Source organism: Anser anser (genome assembly GCF_964211835.1).
Source record: "Anser anser genome assembly, chromosome: 1".
Taxonomy (NCBI): domain Eukaryota; kingdom Metazoa; phylum Chordata; class Aves; order Anseriformes; family Anatidae; genus Anser; species Anser anser.
Genome location: NC_139720.1, coordinates 114,671,317 through 114,692,400, shown reverse-complemented (window position 1 = coordinate 114,692,400; position 21,084 = coordinate 114,671,317). Strand labels below are relative to the sequence as shown.

General features: G+C 36.5%; 1 protein-coding gene across 7 annotated transcripts in view; it reads right to left on the bottom strand.

Annotated features, from left to right (window-relative positions):
- Positions 1 to 21,084, bottom strand: part of TTC3 (tetratricopeptide repeat domain 3) — a 64,044-nt gene that overhangs the window by 24,730 nt on the left and 18,230 nt on the right. For 6 of the 7 annotated variants that reach the window (XM_083813979.1, XM_083813975.1, XM_083813974.1 and 3 more), the window contains exons 15-25: positions 19,465 to 19,519; positions 15,184 to 15,244; positions 10,985 to 11,051; positions 8,053 to 8,190; positions 6,950 to 7,030; positions 6,184 to 6,296; positions 4,663 to 4,789; positions 3,144 to 3,266; positions 2,866 to 2,967; positions 1,053 to 1,145; positions 448 to 512 (exon numbers count right to left, since the gene is read on the bottom strand). In XM_083813979.1, coding sequence (XP_083670105.1) covers positions 448 to 512; positions 1,053 to 1,145; positions 2,866 to 2,967; positions 3,144 to 3,266; positions 4,663 to 4,789; positions 6,184 to 6,296; positions 6,950 to 7,030; positions 8,053 to 8,190; positions 10,985 to 11,051; positions 15,184 to 15,244; positions 19,465 to 19,519 — 1,025 coding nt within the window. Of the gene's footprint in view, positions 1 to 447; positions 513 to 1,052; positions 1,146 to 2,865; positions 2,968 to 3,143; positions 3,267 to 4,662; positions 4,790 to 6,183; positions 6,297 to 6,949; positions 7,031 to 8,052; positions 8,191 to 10,984; positions 11,052 to 15,183; positions 15,245 to 17,607; positions 19,437 to 19,464; positions 19,520 to 21,084 lie in introns of those variants that run through there. The other variant, XM_083813980.1, reaches the window with a different exon arrangement.

Below are 21,084 nucleotides of genomic sequence, written 5' to 3'. Positions count from 1 at the left end.
ATTGATTTCTAATCATTCCTATAAACTTTGCTAGATAGTAAGTGCTGTAGAGTAGTGGTGCTGAACTTATGCTATGCAGTGATTCTTCTCCCACCCAGCTAAAATCTTGCTGACTTCGTCCCTCTAGCAATGTAGGAATAGAACAATGCTTGCAATTTAAGATTGAAAATAGTGGTGGTATTCTAATCCAGATGCACTCAACTTGCACCACTATATTTTTTTATTAGGATACTCAAGCCTCAAGTACTTTTACCGACTTCTTAGTCCATCTGCTTTTCTATCAAAAAATGATTTCAGTTCATTCAAAAACATCTTTTCAGATGTAAAGGACAAGAATATATTTCCAAAGTACCTGTGGTGTTTTAGCAATTCTTAAGAAAATAATTTCTAGAGCAAACTCCCCCCTCCAAAATGACTGAACTTATTTTTAAATGGTAGAGAGCTTACCTTGAGCATTTCTGTTTAATATTGGCTCTTGGTGGTTCCTTGGGTTTTGTGATTTTTTGTTCAAACTACCAAAATAATTGACATCACATTAATTAAACTTGGGTTACGATGCAACATTGATGTTCTCAAAACCAAACAGAATTTGATGTTTTGGAAAACAATGAAAGTAATACTACAAAAGAGATTGTGCACCCTTGCACATATGCCTCATGAATGTCTACCTAAAATATCATACAACTTAGTACACAGCAATATATTTCTCTCTGAAAAAAAGACAAGTGGAAATGTAACACAAGGCCAGAAGACCAGGATGCTGTTCAGATTTACTAGTGGGCAGGAAGCAAACTACAATCTTTTTTCTTGCTTCTCACAGACCAACAGAAGCATTTCCAGTTCCCATCAATGACAGTTCTAACCAAAACAAGGTTAAGAACAGAACAGGTAACTTACATCCCTAAATAATGCTCAGATTCTTAGTGAAGGTAACATATTACTTATGAGTTTGCGTATTATTTCTGAGTTACATTATCACCTTCACTTTATTTCTTTTACCAAAGTAAATATTTTAAAGATTATTTTCATATTTTATAAGAACATCTACTTACTTCGCATTTTACCAAACCAGAAGAATTGAAAATAACTATTTTTGAAATAAGGCCCGTACAGTCAGGAGTGAAACATAATTCTTGAAGAAAATCCTGTAGGAGAAAATGGAACAAACAGTGAAGACATTTAAATTCATACAAATTCTATGTTTTTATACAGATTACAGTTTCTTTATTTGAGTTGACCAAGGTAATTAAAGCTACCATGGGCCTAAACTCCTACTGGATGAGGATAGAAAATCACAGCTGACTTGGCAAGGACTGCAAATCCAAAGAGTTCTATACCTGTGGCATATACCTGTTATTCTCAAAGCTATAGTAAATCCCCCCCTCCTCCAACTTTAGGTTCAAAAGTCAACTTCAAGAATATTACTTTGAGTTCACACCCTCCCTGGATTTCCCTTCATTTTATACCGACTGCCAATATCATCTCTTGTAAAATTACTTTAGATATACTCAATGTCAATTTGTTTCTTCAGCAGCAAGACTGTAGAAAGAATACACTTCCATATGGGAGGACATATATGATGCAATAGAAACAGGCTAAGCATACTGTATTGGGTTTACGTGGCAAGATCTTGGTAGGAGTGGGGGCCACAGGGGTGGCCTCTGTGAGTGGGGCCCAGCAGCTGTCCCATGTTAGATAAGAAGCAGCTCCAGCAGGCTCCAAAAGAGACCTGCCGCTGGTCAGAGCTGAACCAGTAAGTGATGTTGTTTGTACCTCTGTGAGAGCATATTTAAGACAGGGAAAAAATGCCATGCAACAGCAGCCTGAAGAGAGGGGTGAAAACCAGCCCTGCAGACTCCCAAGATCAGTGCAGAATGAGGGCAGAAGGTGCTCCAGGCACTTGAGATTCCCCTGCAGCCTGTGGCGAGGCCCCCGGTGGAGCAGGCTGTCCCCCTGCAGCCCATGGGTCCCACACGGAGCAGATCTCCACGCTGCAGCCCGTGGAGGAGCCCCCGGTGGAGCAGGTGGATGTGGCCTGGAGGAGGCTGCGGCCCATGGAGAGCCCCCGCAGGAGCAGGCCCCGGGCCGGAGCTGCAGCCCGTGGAGAGGAGCCCACGCAGGAGCAGGGGGTCTGGGGGGAGCTGCCGCCCGTGGGGGATTCAGGTTGGAGCAGTTTGCTCCTGAGGGATGGACCCCGTGGTACGGAGCCGTGTGGGAGCAGTGCTTGAAGAGCTGCTGCCTGTGGGCAGCCCCCGCAGGCTCAGTTCGGGAAGGACGGCATCCCGTGGGAGGGACCCCACGGGGAGCAGGGGCAGAGGGACTGTGAAAGAGTGGTGGAGATGAAGTGTCAGGGACTGACCGCAGCCCCCATTCCCAGTTCCCCTTCACTGCTTGGGGGGAGGAGGTAGAAGAGGGTGGATGGGGTGGTGTTTTTAGTTTGCTTTTAGTTTCTCACTGTTCTAGTCTGTTAGTAATATGCAATAAGTTACTTTAATCTCCCTATGCCGAGTCTGTTTTGCCCATGACAATAATTGTTGAGTGATCTCCCTGTCTTTATCTCAACCTCTGAGCCCTTTCTCCCCCTTTTCCTTTGAGGAGGGGGAATGAGAGAGCAGTTGTGGTGGAGCTCAGCTGCGTAGCAGGGTAAAACCACCACACATACACAAGCCTTTCTTCTACAGACAAGAGCAAGCTTTACCCACACTTGCACAGTAGCCAATTTAATAAGAGACTCCTCTTTCCCATCTCTCTTCTTGTCAGATAAATGGAACATATATAAGGCTGTAGCACTTCACTTATCTCAGACCAAAGGAATGCTATAATATTGATATAAAAAAAATGCTTCTAGTCTGACACAGGTCTTACCTTATCATTTTTATCACTGTAGTTTGTAGTTTTCAACTTTTTCCAACAGCTGATATGAAACTCCACTCTACATTGCTGACAGCAGGTAATACGTATAAAACCCTAACATTGGAAAATAATATCAATTTAACATCTTTAAAAACAACAGAAAACAGGGCACAACTTAAATGAAGACAGAATAAAATGGTGTGTTCTAGATAGGTCTCTAATATAAAAGGGGATAGAAAACATGAAAACAGGACACTTTATTTCCCAAACCCTTTTAAACTAAAATTTACCTTAAAGTCTGGATCTGTAAAAAATATTTGGATTTTGGAGTGGCCATGGCATTGCTGATAGCGACAAACTGCATCTGGTTCTGGAGGGAACTTGCATTCCTCAATACAGTTCTTTAAGATCAACTGAGAAACAGAAAATGATATCAGATAAATTGCACAGAAACCCGGAGAAGATTAAATATCTACTTCCAAGGAACTTTGCAGTGAAACGGACATACATCACTTTTTAAACAGCATACAACTAATACCAAAAGGTAACTTTTACTAGTGAGAGCCATGCAAGATTGTCTTTTATGCCAAAATATTCAAAAGTTCATTTGAGTGAACTAAGTGTCCATAGCTTTCCTATGTCCAGGTTTATACATGCTTAACAATTCGAATTGCATGAGAATATAGTAAGTTTTCTATACCAAAATTCCCAGGGACAGCTCAGACCTGGCTCTGCACTGGAGCTAGTGAGGTCTCCCTAAACAGTGTCTAAAGGTAAAGATATTAAAATAGGTTTGTGTCAAGTGCGTTTCAAGTCCCTTGGGGTTGGCATTGAGCCCAAATTAATGAAACATTAGTAGAAACAAATAGACTCCCAGTCGCAGCCTTTCAGATATTTGCATTACACTCTACAGCAGTCCCAGACCACGGTTGTATAAGGCTAGCTTACTACAGTATCAGCTTGATGTCTATGAGAAATCATTGCACCTGTCACACTGTAAGGAAACAGCACAACTGCTGCTTTGACCAGAAACAAAACAGGTTAATACAGTATAGCCACTTTCATGCAGTGAGTAACCTAGCATGCTCTGCTGTGTCAAAGTGCCTGCATGCTGAGGAGCTCGTGTGTCTTGACCTTCATGGCATGGTATACTTCAAAGCAATAACAACACCAAAAATTAAAAAGCTTTTCAATACAAAAGAGTAATTTGTAATTTCAGAACCAGAAGTTGGATTTTTCGATTCAAACAAGGAATTTTACCTTAAGAACTATACAGTCAAAGTCTCCCATTTGGTTTTAAATATAGCATTACCTATACAATTTTCAACTTCATATTTTTGCTAATTCTCATTTCTAATGTGTTCCCTCTAGCATTACATTGCATATAGTATTCATAGCCATTTAGCTTGATAACATCAAACTCCCATTATGTACAACTTAGAGCTGATTAGAACCACATTATTACATAAAAATACCCAAGTATAAACTCTTATACAGAGACTTGCCCTTGTGCTGTAAATGGTATGCTTTCCAAGAGTATAATTTTGTCACTGAAAAAAGAGATCTTCTCTGCAAAGACCAGGCTTTGGGGTTGACAGTGCTCTAGGAAATTTACTTGCACTGGCTGTTCCACGCAGAACCCCTCCTCACTTCTGTCCTCCACCTTCCTTGGCCTTGATAATGTGGGGCAAGGAACAAAGTGAGGATGACAACCTACGAGTCACACTACAGAGCTTTGGGAAATATACTTTTTTTTTTTGGAAAGACCATTTGAGAGAATAGGATTTTTATTTTTGTGGTTAAACATACCTGTAAATTCTCTTTTCGTGTTTCTTCAATGACCTGAGATGTTGTGGGCCAAGTTAATACTCCAGGTACAATCTTATGACTGACCATTGTTTGTGACTTCATAAACTGATCAAGCGCATCTGAGAATCTGAAGTTTAAGCAGGCACATGTTCAAATCACCTATCAATGACTTCTGCACAGAATACAATTCTTTCATGATTCATTTTATGATCCAAGAAAAACAAACAGTAACAATACGAGTATGTGGGATGAAAAAGCATTAAGTTATGTGGTAAAGGGCTGTCCAGTGTAAAAGACTCAAGGCCTGTGGCAGTGGCTGGATAAGGGGTCCAGAGTCCGTGCATATCTATTAGGCAGACCGAGAGCCTGTGCTGATATTCAAGGGATACATGAACACAGGTGTGCTTGTTAATCTGGAGAGTGAGGACATGCATATTTTCACTAGCCACCTTCAATCCCAGTCAGCCAGGGAGGAGGCAGAGGATGCTGTTACCCGTACTTATCTTTTATGTGAGTTCAGATAGTGCTGCATGGGTGTTGAAGGGGCAGCCTGAATGGCCAGCTCTATTAACACGTGTCTGTGGGTGACATACACAGCCTAAAGCTAAGCTTCTACCAGCCAAAACTGCAAAGGGAAGGGACAGCCACAGCCATGACTGGGACACAGGCAACTCCTGGGTCTTAGAACAGACCTGGCTACCCTGCAGCAGCAGGAAGGAGGAAACCCCTCCCAGAGCCCAACACTCCCTGGCCAGGTTCTTTCAGATATTCCACACAGAGGAGGGTTTAATGGTTAATGCCAAACTTACTCATCTGGTAAGTCTGGCATTGTATTAGGTTTAAAAGGCAAGGGTTGGGGTTTTGGCTGGCGGGGGTGGGGGGCAAGGGTGGAGGGGCATCTGAGGTCAACCCACCACAGGCATTAGATGGGATTTTGATTTAGTAGAGCGATACTGCAATATCCTGAAATCACAGCACAACCTGGGTGTTTCCAGCTTCTAGAAAGGAATATGTGAGCTGAAGCCAGACCGTTGCTGTCTTCTAAGAAGATTAGTTGCTACACATTTTGTCAGGCTGAGCCACATACACGCTCCCCCCTATGCTGGTCTGGCTAGCTCAGGAAGATCTATGCTATTTATTTCAGGAAACTTGATGACTCACTGATGCAGCTGGCTTATCTAAAACCAATGTTACTCCCCAGTCTCCCCGGTGTTGAAATAAGTTCAGCTTTCTTTACAACGCATTCTTCCCCAAACTGATCATTTTCTACTCTTTGCCTATGAGCTCTCCTCCACTGTGGGGGTGTGCTGGTCGACCGGTCACATCCCCATACCCTGGAGTCCACTGGATTCAGCAGTTTCCATTACATTTTTAACAGTAAAAAAAATTAAATTTGTAATAAATCATTCTGATGTTTGAATCTGTTGATTAACAAAGAATAATTACCAAGAAATCATACAGGACTTCCTCAAATGAGAATATTTTTTTGTATCAAGTATTGAAACTTTCTGTTACACAAACCTGTTTTGCCTGAGGTATACTTTTCCAATTCCATAGTATGCCAGACAATCAAATCTTTCTTCCTGGTACTGTTCAATTATTTTGTTAAACTGGACTTCAGCCTTTGTCAGTGCCTTGAAAATAAATTTAAGACAAAACTGTGACATTTAGCCAGAAGCTTTTCAGTTCTTCCTCTCTCTTTCCCTCCAGTAGAGTGAGTCAATATGCCCTATTGTTTGATCAGTCCTACAAACAGTAAACAGAATTAAGCAATTTTATGTTCACACGCAAAGGGCTTTAAAAAATGATATGAGCTAATTAAGCCTACTGATACCCAGACATTTTTAAATTAATTGAAAGACACTGGATATTTATAAACAATACTGGAGCGGGGCATCCTTCTGTTTTGGTGTTTTCTGGAACCAGAAGGGGTTTTTTTTGTTTGGTTTTTTTTGTTGTTGTTGTTGTTTTTTTTTGTTTTTTTTTTTTTTAAGATTAGTGCATAACTATGTTATGACAAAGATGAAGATGAAAAAAAATAATTTACTATACTTCAGTAATACTTAAGAATCTCATTTGAAACTTTAAAAAGTAGTTTTCTTATTTGGTAGCTTAATTTATCTATTAAAGACCTAGTCCCAGATTAAAAAAACAAATGGTTTTCTAAACTGTGGCAATGCTTTCCTTCCCAACTCATTTTATGTTTGCTAAGAGGAGACAAAAATAGATGATCAATCGCCTGAACTAGAACTTTGAATAAAAGCAATATAGCATCTTAATGTCGTACCTCGGGCTGTCCTATTCCAAGGAGAGCAGTGGCATGTCCATAGATGATTACAACGTAATTAATAATACGAAGATTCAATTGCTGTAAATAGAGTCAAATTATAGTAGTAGCACAAAAACACTTGGCTAGTAATAAGAACATTACTGTCTACTGTCAATTGAAAATGTTCACCACAATAGGCACAGGAAACCATCATAGTTTCTACACAGATTAACGTTACAATCAGCATAAGAAGTGAAGGTTAACTGCACCTTTACTGCTGGTCACTTGGCACCCTGATACATTTCACAGTGATACATCCTGAAATGTCTGCTTTTAGAAATGCTACAACTACTGGCCTCAGTATGTTGACTTCATGTAGTACAGTGTACCTTTGCTAGATTTCACATTCAGAATTAAGCAGATTCTATTTTGTTTTTAAATAAAAAACTTCTCTCAAACTTTTACCTCCTAATAAACTAGGTCAAAATTCCAGATGGATTGGTGCATTACTTGCTTAGTAATGAAGTTAGTACAGACTTGCTTTTGGTATTGCAACAGTTCTTACTAAAATGAGACCTTAAAGTACAGAGACGCATGTGCAAACAGATTTTCACAGAAAACTTAATGCTACAGTATTTTTAAAAAAAGTAGGATGCCAATTAGGTCATTGGCAGAATGGCTAAATACATTCACACAAAAATTCTCAATACTTGCATCAAGGAGTTACCTGACCAAAAGAATATAAATTCTTTTCACCCTACAACATTATCAATAAAGCTAACAACAGACAAATAACAAATAAGCTAACAACAGAGAGTACTTTCACATTAAGTAGTTTCGTAAATATTTTAAAAATTGTATCTAGAAATGTACACATGTATGCTGACCATTACAAAGACACAATTACAGAGATATAAATCCCATAGTTCTCTTATCCTGTTCTCAATTTTTTTCATTTTTAAGATCCTTGGCATACATATCAGTGCAACACCTAGCACTGGAGTCAACATCACAGGCAACAATTCAGTAACACTTACTTTGGTTGAAGGAAGGAATGACACACAGTATTGAAAGTATAAAGCTCAATTACCCTAATAACTAAGTTATTCCTCTCAATTTACCTTTAATTCGGAAGGATTTAGAATGCTCAACAACTGTGAAAAGGCTTGTTCAGCACTGCAACACCGCTGGTCCATCAAGGCTGTATAACCATCGTGAACAAGGGATTTAACCTCTTCTAGCAACATAGCTGAACCCACCTAAAATGTTTAGGAAAACAGCAACTCTAAATGAAAACAGCCTTTTTTTTTTTTCTCTCTTTTTTTTTTTTTGAATAAAGAAAGTGAGCTGTTTACTAAAATACTTATCCAACAGACAACTGTCCAAATTTTGTACTTCTACATTTTTATAATTCCACTTTTAAAGCTGGTCAGATAATTTTTTTTTTTTTTTAAAGTAGTTTTAAATTCACCTTCTAAAAACTTAAGGTAATAATGGACCTACTGCTGATAATCTCTTAAAACCCTTTTTTTTTTTTTTTACTGAAGTCTAGATCCGTTTCTCTTCAGAAAGTTCCAAGTTTAGTTCGAGCATTATCTTAATACTTCTTATATATAAAAAGCAGACATTTCTCCCCCTACTTGTAGACTCCGTCTTGTGTACAAACATTTTTTAAAAACAATAAATCAATACAAGCAGTTGCAGAATTCGGAATTTGGTCTGCTGAAACACTAGGAATAATGTTGTTATGCTTTGGAAAGCAGATCATTGTGCTAGTGTAGAAGTACTTTGAAGCTCCTCCATCACCTTCTCCTGTCACTGCAAGCGAAACCAAACAAGTACAAAAAGACCCACCTGTGTATTTTAGACTAACTCTTAATTCACTAGGAATTCTGCCTTACAAGCTTTTCATTAACTTCTTCCCCCCCCCCCCCCCATACATGACGATTCAAAGTTATTTTTTCCCCAGGATTCTGAATACAGGCTTGTGGGCAGGGAGAAAATAATTGTAAGGTTTTGGAAGAATGGGACATATTAATCTTTGAGTTGCCTGATTTTTAAACATTACAATACTGTTGTAGTTAATTGTATTCCTGTGAAAGAAACTAACATTTTGACATACTAAAATTAATACTCATCCGGAACACAATTTCTGTATCATTTATGAACTTCAATCATATTTTGTTTTTGTTCTGTCACCTTGCCAAAAAGGACAAACATAGGAAAATACCCATGATCCAATGAAAGTTGTAAACAGAAGTAGCAGGGACAGCAGAACAAGCTAGCAGGTACAGGAGAAAAAATGCAGGAAAGATATTTTTTAATTTCCTAGAAGTACTGACATGAGGTAACGCTGTCAGAGCATATAGGTATGGAACAGAACTAATTTACTGTTAAGCTAATAATGTACACACGACATGTGAAGCTGATTAAGCCAACTAAAAAATTGGGCTTTGATTCTAGTGCTGTATTAACCTTACAAAAATAGGTATTTTTAAGGAAGCAAGGGAGTCTTAGTGCAGTCAGCACCTGCATCTTCTTCTGAATCCCTTTTTCTCTTTTTTAATGAAGTAATTAATCAGCAAATGACTAATTATGTATGTCCCCATTAACTAATTCATTCAACAGTTTGGGGATACTCATTATTTGTTGCTAATAAGACCTGAGAAATAAGACTTCAATTTCTGAATTTTATTGAGTTTTAAACAGCTGTTCAACAAAATGTTCTGTGACCATTTCCAAAGATATGTATCAAATACTGGAAAACATATTTAATCTGGACTCCTGGGAAAGTACTACAAATCCCTGAATAACTCCCAGTGATTTTTACAGTTTCACATATAAATTGAGATACAAGGGAGCCAATTTACTAAGTATTTCTAGCTATTTTATGAGTACATTGGAAATCAATGTAACAAAACTGCATGGTGTCTTTCAGGAGTGGAAAGTGATTTCATTGTACAAAAGCAGCAAGTAAATTGATTTCACTCATCTGTGTTCACACACCAAGAAATAAACATTCAAATGGCCTAGAGAGACCTGGGTATGACATGGGGTGCTCTTAAATCCACTCTATCTCTTGGGTTCATCCTGACAGGCAGTGATACATAGACTTTGGTCTTGCCTTTCAAGCCTTGTAGAAGCAGCTACCATTTTGGATCTTTTACCTTTCTACTTTGCCTCGCTAGTCATAAGTCTGAAAAAATCCCTTAATTTCTCTTTTCTAGTTTTCATTATCTCAGTATTCCATGGCTCCAGACCCGCTTTCCATCCCTACATCAGTATTTGTCTCCTCTTCCTTTGAATGAAATCACACATAATGGTGGTCTGTAGCAATCAATGTTAACTTCCCTTTTAACAATGCCATTTTCTCTGGTGTTCATGCATACAAATCTACATTTGTATTTCATTCAAACTAAGTATTTCTATAACAAATCTCTGCAACTAAGCCACCTCTGAGTAAGAATCAGTTCTTTCAGTTGGATGGAAAAAGTTTGATCTAGGACCAACTCAGAACCTAAAGAAACCGCGCAGTGTAAGTACATAGTATTTTCTGGTTATTAAACAGATGGATGCATAAACCCCCACTGACCTCAGTATTAAAACCATGCATTTGATATATAGCTAGTCAAATTTTATGTATTTAAGCATTAAGAAATAATTCTGAGAGAAGGTATGAAACCACATATGCTTCCTGACACCCAATAAAAGATGATCTCGTTGCCTTTTCTTCAGGGTCACAATAGGTTTTCTTTCTTCTGACTAGACCTTTTGTTCACAAAGCTTTTCAGCATGCACCATCACTGAGACAGCTGCCTTTTTGTGAATGTAAAGCTAAATGGCAGTGGGAGGGGGAGAGGAGAAGCAAAAAGAGGACTACCAGCAATGAGACAATATAAATCAGTGTAATCACAAGATCTTTGTTTCTTGATAGAAATCAGGCTAAACATGAAGTGGTAAGTTTTTGAGCAAACTAGGATTTTGGACAGCATTACTAAAAGGTTCGTAATTGTTTACACTTAAGGTCATATGCTAAGTAATTCCCACAATTACCTGTTGTACAGTACAGAAGAGTTTATCTTGGATGCTTTTAGACTCTATCTTCAAATCAAGGTGATCTCTACAAATAACAGGACAATGGTATTATGAGTTTGTAGATGTATTTTATATGTAATCTAATTTTCAAGAAACAGAGAAATTTCTGTGCTTTTATCACCACACCACATGAGCCTATATGCCAGAAATTATGGCACACTTTTTCACAATAATATTCACAATAGTATTTTTCACAAGTATTGTAACATTATCAAGGGTTATGATACTATTCAACTTATGGCTTGGGAATCACTAGGGCTTCAGGGAAGTAGAGGCCTTCTCCGTCATTTTAGTTGTTTTCTTTTATCTTCTCTAGCTCAATGTCAGTTGAGTTGTTTTTATGAAGGGCTGGGATAGGTAACTAGAGACCTTCCCTACGCCAAAGGCAGAAGTATAGGAAGGCACTTAGGCCTCTTTTCCCTTCTCCTCTTTTCCCTGCTCTACTTTTTCTAAGTACAAGATCCTTTACCCTAGCACAACAACCACTTAAAATCAAATGCATGTAGCAGCCATGCATGGCAGAGGCAGGGAGAACAGAGAAGAGAGGAAGAGAGAAGTTCTTTTCAGCTCTTCCTTTCCCCTACTAGGGCAGAAAGGCAACGCGCAACCGGGGAGTGGAGCAAGCGCAGAGGCAAAGTATTGCTCAATACTTTAAATTAAATTAATGCTAAGATTGCTACTCAATCCTCAATGCTACTAGATTGCCCATATATACATAATATGGAACTGAGCTAAACGTATCTACATTCAAAGGCATCAAACACTCATCACTTAAGATGAATCCTTTAGAGTGTCACAGTATTCCTTGAATTTTTTTAAGCCAAGCAACTTGCCAATTACAGAAATAGAGTTGTGATTATAACTGACCAAGTACCTCACTTGAGAAATACTGTGCAAGTCAAAAACTTAACCGTGAGACAAGCAATTTCATAGATGGCTGTTACTGTAAAGAGCATTTGTTCCTATAGTGACTTTTTCAACATCAGAAATCTACGTTTCAAAAAATAGCACTTGATAGAAACTTGTATCAGCTTCTCTATTTCAATGTAAACATTTTACTTTGCTGTCTCCCTTATCGGTTTTAAATTATCCTAAGCACAAATGAAAAATGCTAGCTGAAAAAGCATACAAGAAAGTACAGTCTGAGCTCAATTTGTCTCATTTCACAGTTGAGGTTGCAACACTGAAAGCTTCCAACTGTGCATAGCCTTAAGCAGTAAGTCATTGTTTGCCTCAGTCACACTACAAAACAAGTCTGAAGTAATAGTTCTTAACTCCTTAACTATCTATTCAATGAGGAAATACACTGGCAAATGGAATTACCTATAAATGCAGTGACTTCGTCAAACTTGTTTAGATCATGTTGATCCCAGTATCACTGGAAATAATTATTTCTTTTGTTAAACTCTGAAATTTTAGGACAGAGGAAAGCATACATTTTGTGCATAAAATCTACAGTGCTGTTTATCTCAACTTTCAATACTGGTCCCAAACCATCAGACATACTCATTCACATTCAGAAAGAGTATTTCTGTACTTAATTAAACACTGATTTGCTTTAAGCCAAGATTCTAGTTTTACAAAGTCCTAAAGGACTTTAAAAGCTCTTTTCTAGTATTAAACTGAAACCGACTTATAATGTTCTCCTTGTGGTCAAATCTCTTATTTTGAATAAGCATATGAAGTGTCAAAAAGGTTTAAAAAAGTGATATGGTACACTGTAGAAGTAGCACACAGTAGAACTAGTACAAAGAGTCCTTGAAAATAAGATACAGCTTGAACTATGCTGTGATGTAAGTTTGAATGTAACAGTAAGAACAAGATTCCTATTATCTTTTGCTGTAAAGGAAGCATGTTTGTGGTTAGGCTGTATCATGCAACTTGCTTTTAGGCAACTTAAGCAGTGATTATTAAAATTATGCTTTTGTTTACTAAAATCCAACTGAAAATTGGAAAATATTTAGTTTTCAAGTAAGAATTCAGTTTCTTCATGGAAGCTGGAATATAGTGAGCTTTAATCAGCTGTCTTAACATGACCTATATCCTGAAGAGGATGAAAAAAATATAAGCACATAATAGGGTATATTAGGCTTTAAATAAAAAGTGGTTAATCAGTCTTCAGTTATAGTTCATTGAGACCAATTTCCCCCACTTCTTTTCATAATTGGAGAAAAAAAGTTTCTTCACTCACAAAAATTATCACTCTTGTATACTACCAATAGTTTTCCAAGTGGCTTTACCACATTCCACAGCGATAAAGTATACACAAAAAATAAGATATACTTAACCTGTTTGTATGTATACTGTTGACATGGTATTTTGTCAGTCAGAAACAGGGTACCGAGCTAGACAACTGTTAGTGTTGAAAAATTATAATTAATGTAAACTGCATAACAAACACTAAACACCAGCATCTCCTTTTCATATAAATCCTCTTCTCTAGTAAAGGTAACTTGAATTACCAACTTTGATTACTTTGCCTGACATCCTACTAGGAAAAAAAAAATCAGTATACAGGCACTATACTCTAAATGGCATTTCTAGAGGTCTAGTGGTTTTCTTACGGGAACCGCTTTCCAAATCAAGGTCCACATTTCAGCAAAGCATTTGACTGTACCTAAGCAGTACTGCCAGAAGAAATGGTTACTAGCACACCACACACCATTTGCGTAACAGAAATTTCTATTTGTTCATATTCTCTTCCCGTTGTACCTCAATGCTTTTTGATCTTCTGGGAAATACCATGGAAAAATGCATGAGAACACTGCAAATATATATATGCGGATATGTATATCTCCCGTAAATGTACTATTACAGAACATTCAGTATCTAGAATAATAAATTTGGTGTTTAAAATCTACGATCTCTTTATAGTGATTACTGATATTGTTATTACCTTTGCATCAAGCTCTTAAAACCTGTATGCAAATACTAAGAGATGACTTTTCTGTGTATACTTACACAAATGCTACCTATTTTAGAAATGTTAAAAGACCATTAAAGAAAAAAGTGTTAAAAAGAAACCAGGTAGAAGCAAACAGATCTTCTAACTCAAAAATTTAACTTTCTTAGACTCCTTCAACAAGGTGGTAAGAGGAAACATCGTCACAGCAGAAGAAATACTCTCATTTTGTGTCTACTTTTGCCATGCCTACAAAACGGCAGAATAAAAGGCTTCTGCACCAGGATCTCCTATACTCCTCATGCCTCAAAATTAGAAAACAGAGCACTGATTATTTTCCCACCCTCACAACACCCTCATACTGCATAATATAATCACACACCACCCTCTCCCACACTGGGACCCTGCTACTCCACCTTCAACTTGCTACTATGGACACCTTTCCACAAAAATCAGGACCCTACGGTATTTTCTCCTCTACTCACTAACTTCCATGCTCCAATATTTTGACCTGCAAAGCAAAGGCCCCAGTTGGGTTAGGTTTTTATTAATGCAGAAGGTCAAGAAGCTAAGAGCACAGTTGAAAGCAGCAATAAATTATAACCAATCAACTGCTCAGATAAGTGTCTACGCACAGGCAAATACAATTAATCTAGTGGTAAAGGCTAAGAGGGAGACACCCATCTTAAAACTCACTGAAGTGTCTCATCACATGTAGTGTTAGGAGCTGCTGCTGCATAACAGTTATGAGGTTCACAAACAGGGAACAATTCCTATCTAAGTGTTCAGTTTAAATGTTAAGATTATAAAATAACAAATAATAAGTTAGTTTAGTATGTTTTATGTATTGTTTATTTATGTACATATACAATAAATTATAAATAATGTATACCATTAATATTGTTATTAGAAGCATTAAAAGATTTCTAATGAAAAACGCTGTATTTAGATAATAATTACTCTACATTTTCTTCCTCTATAGTTTACCTTCTTTTCCTTGACATTGCACTGAAATCAACACCCTCTCTCTAATAGTAAACATATACTACTCTGGGAATAGATCCACCTATTCAATATAATGGATTTCTATATCAGATTTAGGGGGTTATATTAACCCTTAGCTGGGGGAAAATAAAAAAAAAAAAGCAAAGAGCAAGCAACAAGACAAAGCTGCATCAGCCATTTATAAGTGCAATATAAAAAAAAACTCACTAACTAAATTAAGTTATACAAAGTAACTAAAAATTTTCCTTACTTCGTCTTTTCAGAATCACCAGGTTTGTTCTTTGGCCTTCCTTTGTTTTGGTGACTTTGGCCTGCAACGGGAAAAAAATATTTCAAACAAAATGACAATCACCTAAAAAATGAAAAAAAATGCACACACAACTTATTTTGCTGTATAAGTTATAGATCTGAAATGTTTACAATATTCAGAACTAGCACAGCCAAGAAATTTTTCAGACACATCCCTGAGTGTTATGATGCGAATTTGATATTATTTGTATTAAATAGTATATAATTTTATTAATCCTGTAAAGGGAAAATGATGTTTCAAATAAACAAAAGAATCTTAAGACTCTGTAAGATATGATCTGACTCTCTTATATCATAACAGTTATTGAGTTGGAATCCAAACCAAACAAACCAGGTACGTTTTACAAACCCACTTTTGCTATTTAACTATGAGATAACCAGAATTTTTAAATGTAATAATAGATCACTGTGGGTGCTAAATGTCTTCATTTGTGTTTCACCACAGAAATTTTACAGAAAGTCTGCTACTTCAAAAATACATTGCTAAAGGAGTCAAGTACAAGCCACATTAACCTTAGAAAGCCAAACACGTGAGTCAGATCAATGTAAACATTCCTGATTACAACACAGAAATGTTTGGCTGCATGGAAACAAACACTGGGCTACAACAAGAATGAATCTATCCTAATAACTGATTCACTTGTAACTCTGAAACGATATCAAAGACAACGCAAAACTAATATACTTTATAATTTCTGATATCTTATGTTATCTTGGTCACTGCTCTACAAACTAAGTAAACAAGTCAGTAGGAATGAGGAACAAAATAGATGTTTTAATACTTTATTGGAATTGGTCAAAACCAGGAAGCAACTCAGCTGTTTTCTCTGGAACATAATTAGAAAATTCTTAACTAGAACATAAGATTAGGTACATGAATGTGCATAAGAATGCTCTTAATGAAGTCATGAAGCATTTAAATTTCAAGAATTTTAAGTTCAAGTTTTTTACAAGACTGAGTCAACAGCAACAGTGACAAAATCCACTTATTAAGAGAGCTTCCTTCTGGTAACCAAACAATTACAGAAACAGGGCAAAAATAGTATGTCTGGTCTGGTAAAGAACCAACAAGCAACTGACATTCAGTTACAGAACTGCTGAGCATCACATGTTGCAAGAGTTCCTTATTACATACATTAATGTTGAAGAGGGCAGAGGGGGGGCAGATTTTTTTGCTAGTTAAACCTAGTTCTTTTTTACAGTTCATATAAGAATGCCTTTTTCTGCCTCAGCTACTTGTTCCAAGATAAGATAGTTCCAGCCATACTCTTTTAGAAACGGCTTAGGAAAGGACTGTAGCGTCCAAGCACTGGACACCATCGTACAGACGACATACATTCCAGCACCTGGAGTTAAGCTGGTAGAGGACTGGAACCCAAATACAAGGTACAGCTACAAAACAAATCAGATGTAATAAACTACTGAATGCTGCTTAAGTTCAATTACCGTAATACTGAATTTGGAAAAAAAAAATTAATTTCACATATAAATTTCAGCAATTATCTACGCTTTAAAATGTTTATTTATGCTACTCAGAAAAATATTCTATATATCTATATTTTAGTATATATATATATATATTTAAAACACTGAAAGACACTGATCAGAGAAAAACAAGAATTATCCATTTGACTAATCTCACTCAAGAGAACAGAATGTCTTTCATACTCATATCTCAAGTTAAATCATATACATAGGCACCCTCACGCCTTGTGCCTCAATTAATTTTTCATTAAAAGCTACTTAATGACAAAATATAAATTAATCAGAACAAAATACAAATGTCAGAAAGACTGATCACGTTCAGAATTATTTTATGAAGCATTAATTGAAAGTGACATGGGAGTCTGAACAGGTGTCTGCCGGAATAGTTCATATGCATTCAAAATTCCAAAGTAACACTAATAATCATTATAAAGTCCTCATATTAAAGATATTTAAATGATGGAAAACAGTATTTTTGAAGGCCAGACAACATTTCAATCATATCATCATTTTACCACTTAGAGATTATATTCCCTTTTCTTCATTAAATATTTTTCCCCTCCTTAAGGAACTGAAATATTCAAAGCAAAATCTTAATGAAGATAAACCAATACAAATCTTTCCTTGCACTATCAAATGAAAGAATTAATCAGCCCTATTATTTCACTTAATGAATCTAACATTAAAAGCCATTCAAAAAAAATGATTCCAGAAAACTTTCCTACAGAAACTACTACTCCCATATACCAATTCAACTCAAAAGTATTTTTTAAATCTGAAAGTATTATCTTTTTAAATGAAAGTAATGAGCAAATCTTGATGAATTATCATTAAAACACTTCAGCTAAAGTATTAATTCAACAGCAAAGAATTCACTTACCCCACAAACATTTTAAAATATTAGTAGAAGTAGCATTGCTTTTGCTAGAGATTTCCATTAGAAGCAAACAAAGATATTTAACAGAAATATACACATATTCAGAAAAATAGTACATGCAAGCAAAAGCTATAACGAAAAAGGACAGTAATGTTAAGATAAGATACAGGGGCATAAAGTTGCTTTACATTAGCTCTCCTGCAAGCCACAAGCCTTTTTTATGTGAACAAAGGATAAGAAAAAGAAAGCTGTTCATCCCCACCCACACTAAACTTGTATCAGCTAGTCATTCAGAGCATAACTCCTCCTTTCACATCAAAGCCAAATCAAATATTTTTTTCTACAACAGTACTGACATAATGAGTATTGGGGGGAGGAGGAGGAGGAAGGAAGAATAGAAAAAGAAATGGAATCAGCAGGTGTTTTTTTTTTTCCCCAACACAACATTTCACAGTCCTATGATCTTTTCAGCCTAGACGAATTTTCAGTTCTCTACCTGCATTGCCTTTCATTATCCCTCTTCCCCCCTTAACCTCTCTAAAACCAATTATCCTTCTTGCTCAGGAACAAGTGAATTCAGACATTTTCGTAGTCACTTGATTCAAACTTGTTCAAATTCCCTATGGCACCATGCCTCTCATATTTTGCTCTGTTACACCATTTAAATATAGTTCCTAAAACTGATTTTTCTTCCTGAACTTGACTTCCCCTTTCCAAAACCCTTCCCTAATTTATGCTTTCTGAATTAACACTTTACAGTTGTGTTTTTTGTTTTTTGTTTTAAATAATCCTACCACGTAAAGTAAATGCAAATTTGTTGAAAAGATGTTTCTTTTGCAGCCTTTCTGCATTTTCCACTTCACAAAAAATGATTTAATTCTTCAAGATGTTTGCGTATAATATCCAAAGTCTACAGAAGCAAGACCACTTCTTCCTACTGCTCATTTCTAAATATTATTTCATAACATATCTTCATTGGCTTCCTAAAATCAAATTTTGAGTCCACATTTTGGCATCTGTTCAGATAAATATTTAACTATGTGAAGTCCAAAGAATGGTGTAAGTGAGCACTTCAAACTTCTGCCTGGTCAGGAGTAGAAGGACTCATTGCCTTGATGGTCACAGCTTTAGAATACAGCATGGACAATTTGTGAATATCAGGGAAATCTCTTACACATTTTCAGTTAAAGTATGTTTACCGGGTGATAAAAAAAAGAGTTCAGGAAGAGAATTCACTTTGAAGCTGAGAGCTGTTTGTGCTTAAAATGAACACACATCACAAGAAGGTAACTCCAGATCTGCAGTAAATTTGAAGGGTGGGAGGTCTTTCTACAAAAGTGTTTTTTTCCTTAAAAAAAAAAAAAAAAGAACGATACCAGCTTACATCTCTTTAACTTCGTAGCAAAAGATCCTCTGTGAAATAGCTTGTAGCATCCTTCCTCTCTAACTGCAGGAAGATTTTCTTAATGATATATACAGAGCTTTTAGTAACCTTAAAGTAATTACGGATATTGAAACTACCCACACACCTCTCTTAATTTTAGATCTGTTTAGATCCAAAATATACCTTAAAATGAGAAAAGCATTTCTAGCCTGTGACTAAGCATTCCACTTTTTAGTTTCACTTTCAATTCTGAATTCATCCGTATGAATTAGACTGAAACTCCAAAAGAACTGAAGGAAATAAGGCACAAAAATATAGGCGAGAAGTAGTAATTTAGTAAGTCCACCTAACAAGAAAAAAGTGAAACATGATTACTTAACATCGTAAAAATAACAGTAGATACACTTCTGCTTATTAATAACGGCAACAGAAAGGGAAGAACTGACTCAGACTAGAAAACAATAAAACAAACTCACTTGGTGGAAACTCCAGAGACCACTCTTTGCTTTCTGTTCTTGGGATGTTGGTGACCTAATGACAAATACATTAATTTGGTTTTACACATACAACAAAAAACAGAAGTAGGTATTACTCCAGTTTCATAGTCACCTTCATAAACAGACTATCTTAATCTAAAAACTGATTTGCCCATTTCAGTACTACGTGGGAATTACAACCAAATTGCAAATTACAATTTAAACAAAGAAATCACAACAATAATACCATACGCTATGTCGCCAATTAAAGTAATTTCATTAATCAAAGTATATTTGTACATTTTTTTCAATTTCACAGCAACTTATATTATCTAAAAATACTATCACTTTTTGCAGTAACATTCAACTTAAGGAAAGATAAATTTACAGACCTACATTATGCCAATTTGCATGTGTAAAAGTAGATTGAAGTTTTCATAAGATAGCAAAAAAATCTTCAAGCACTTCTTGTAAGTTCCGTAACTCACTCTTTTTCAACAAATTACTCTAACGTATCTTTCCTTCCCTTTGCCCTTGTACCTTAGTTTCACTTTTCCCGCTACTGAGTCACCTTTCTTCATTGCCCTGCCCTTCTGTGAAACCTGAAAAGGCTATTTTGAAATGTACATGCTAAGTTTGCTTTGAACCTGCTAGTAGATTCATATTATTTATCATCTTGCTTTCATATAATACATAGTTTATAATGCACTTTATATGCTAAGTTATAGGAAAAAATATAGATTAGCTTAAAAAAATGGTAAACAATCAGAAAGGAGTACAAAAGTTTATTTTCAATTAATAACTAGTGTGAAGGAGAATAAGTATTTGTAGGCAAACTGGAAGTTGTGATGTTAAATTTTGAATTCATGCTGTCACAGCATGACTGTCACAGTCTGCATGTATCTAGCAAATCAAGCCACCTGGGAAAATTTATGGACCAGAATGATTAACAGTCTCTTCATAATAATAGACACGAGATAAGTACTACGACACCAACAGCTGGGAGATTCCACTGACATCCATTAGTGAAATCCCCTGGAAACAACATGATAAGCCGTGACAAAATCCCCAAAGATTCCACTTTTTTTTTTTTAATATAATATAATATATATATTTATTTATATACCGGTTTTGGCTTTGAGTTACTTGCTTTCATAGCAGTTCATATGGTACTATCTTTTGGATTTGTGACCAAGACAGTGTTGATAACAATAATGAAATAATAATATTGAAAATAATGCTTTAGTTTTTGCTAAGCAATGCTTACACAGTGTCGAGGCCTCTTCTGTTTTTCACCCTGCCCAGCCAGCCAGCAGACCAAAGGTACAAAAGAAGCTGGGAGGGGACACACCCAGGAGAGGTGACCCAAACTGGCCAGTGACGTATTCCATACCATATGATGTCGTATTCAGCAATAAGAGCCGTGTAAACAGAGGAGGAAGAGAGGTGACGTTCATAGGTATGGTGTTTGTCTTTTCATGTTAACAGTTACGCATAATGAAGCCCTGCTTTCCTGGAAATGGTATGTATCTGCCTATTGAGTAGGAACAGTGAACAAATTCTGCATATTGGTTTGCTTCCATGCACAGCTTTTGTTTTGCCTATTAAACTCCCACCAGA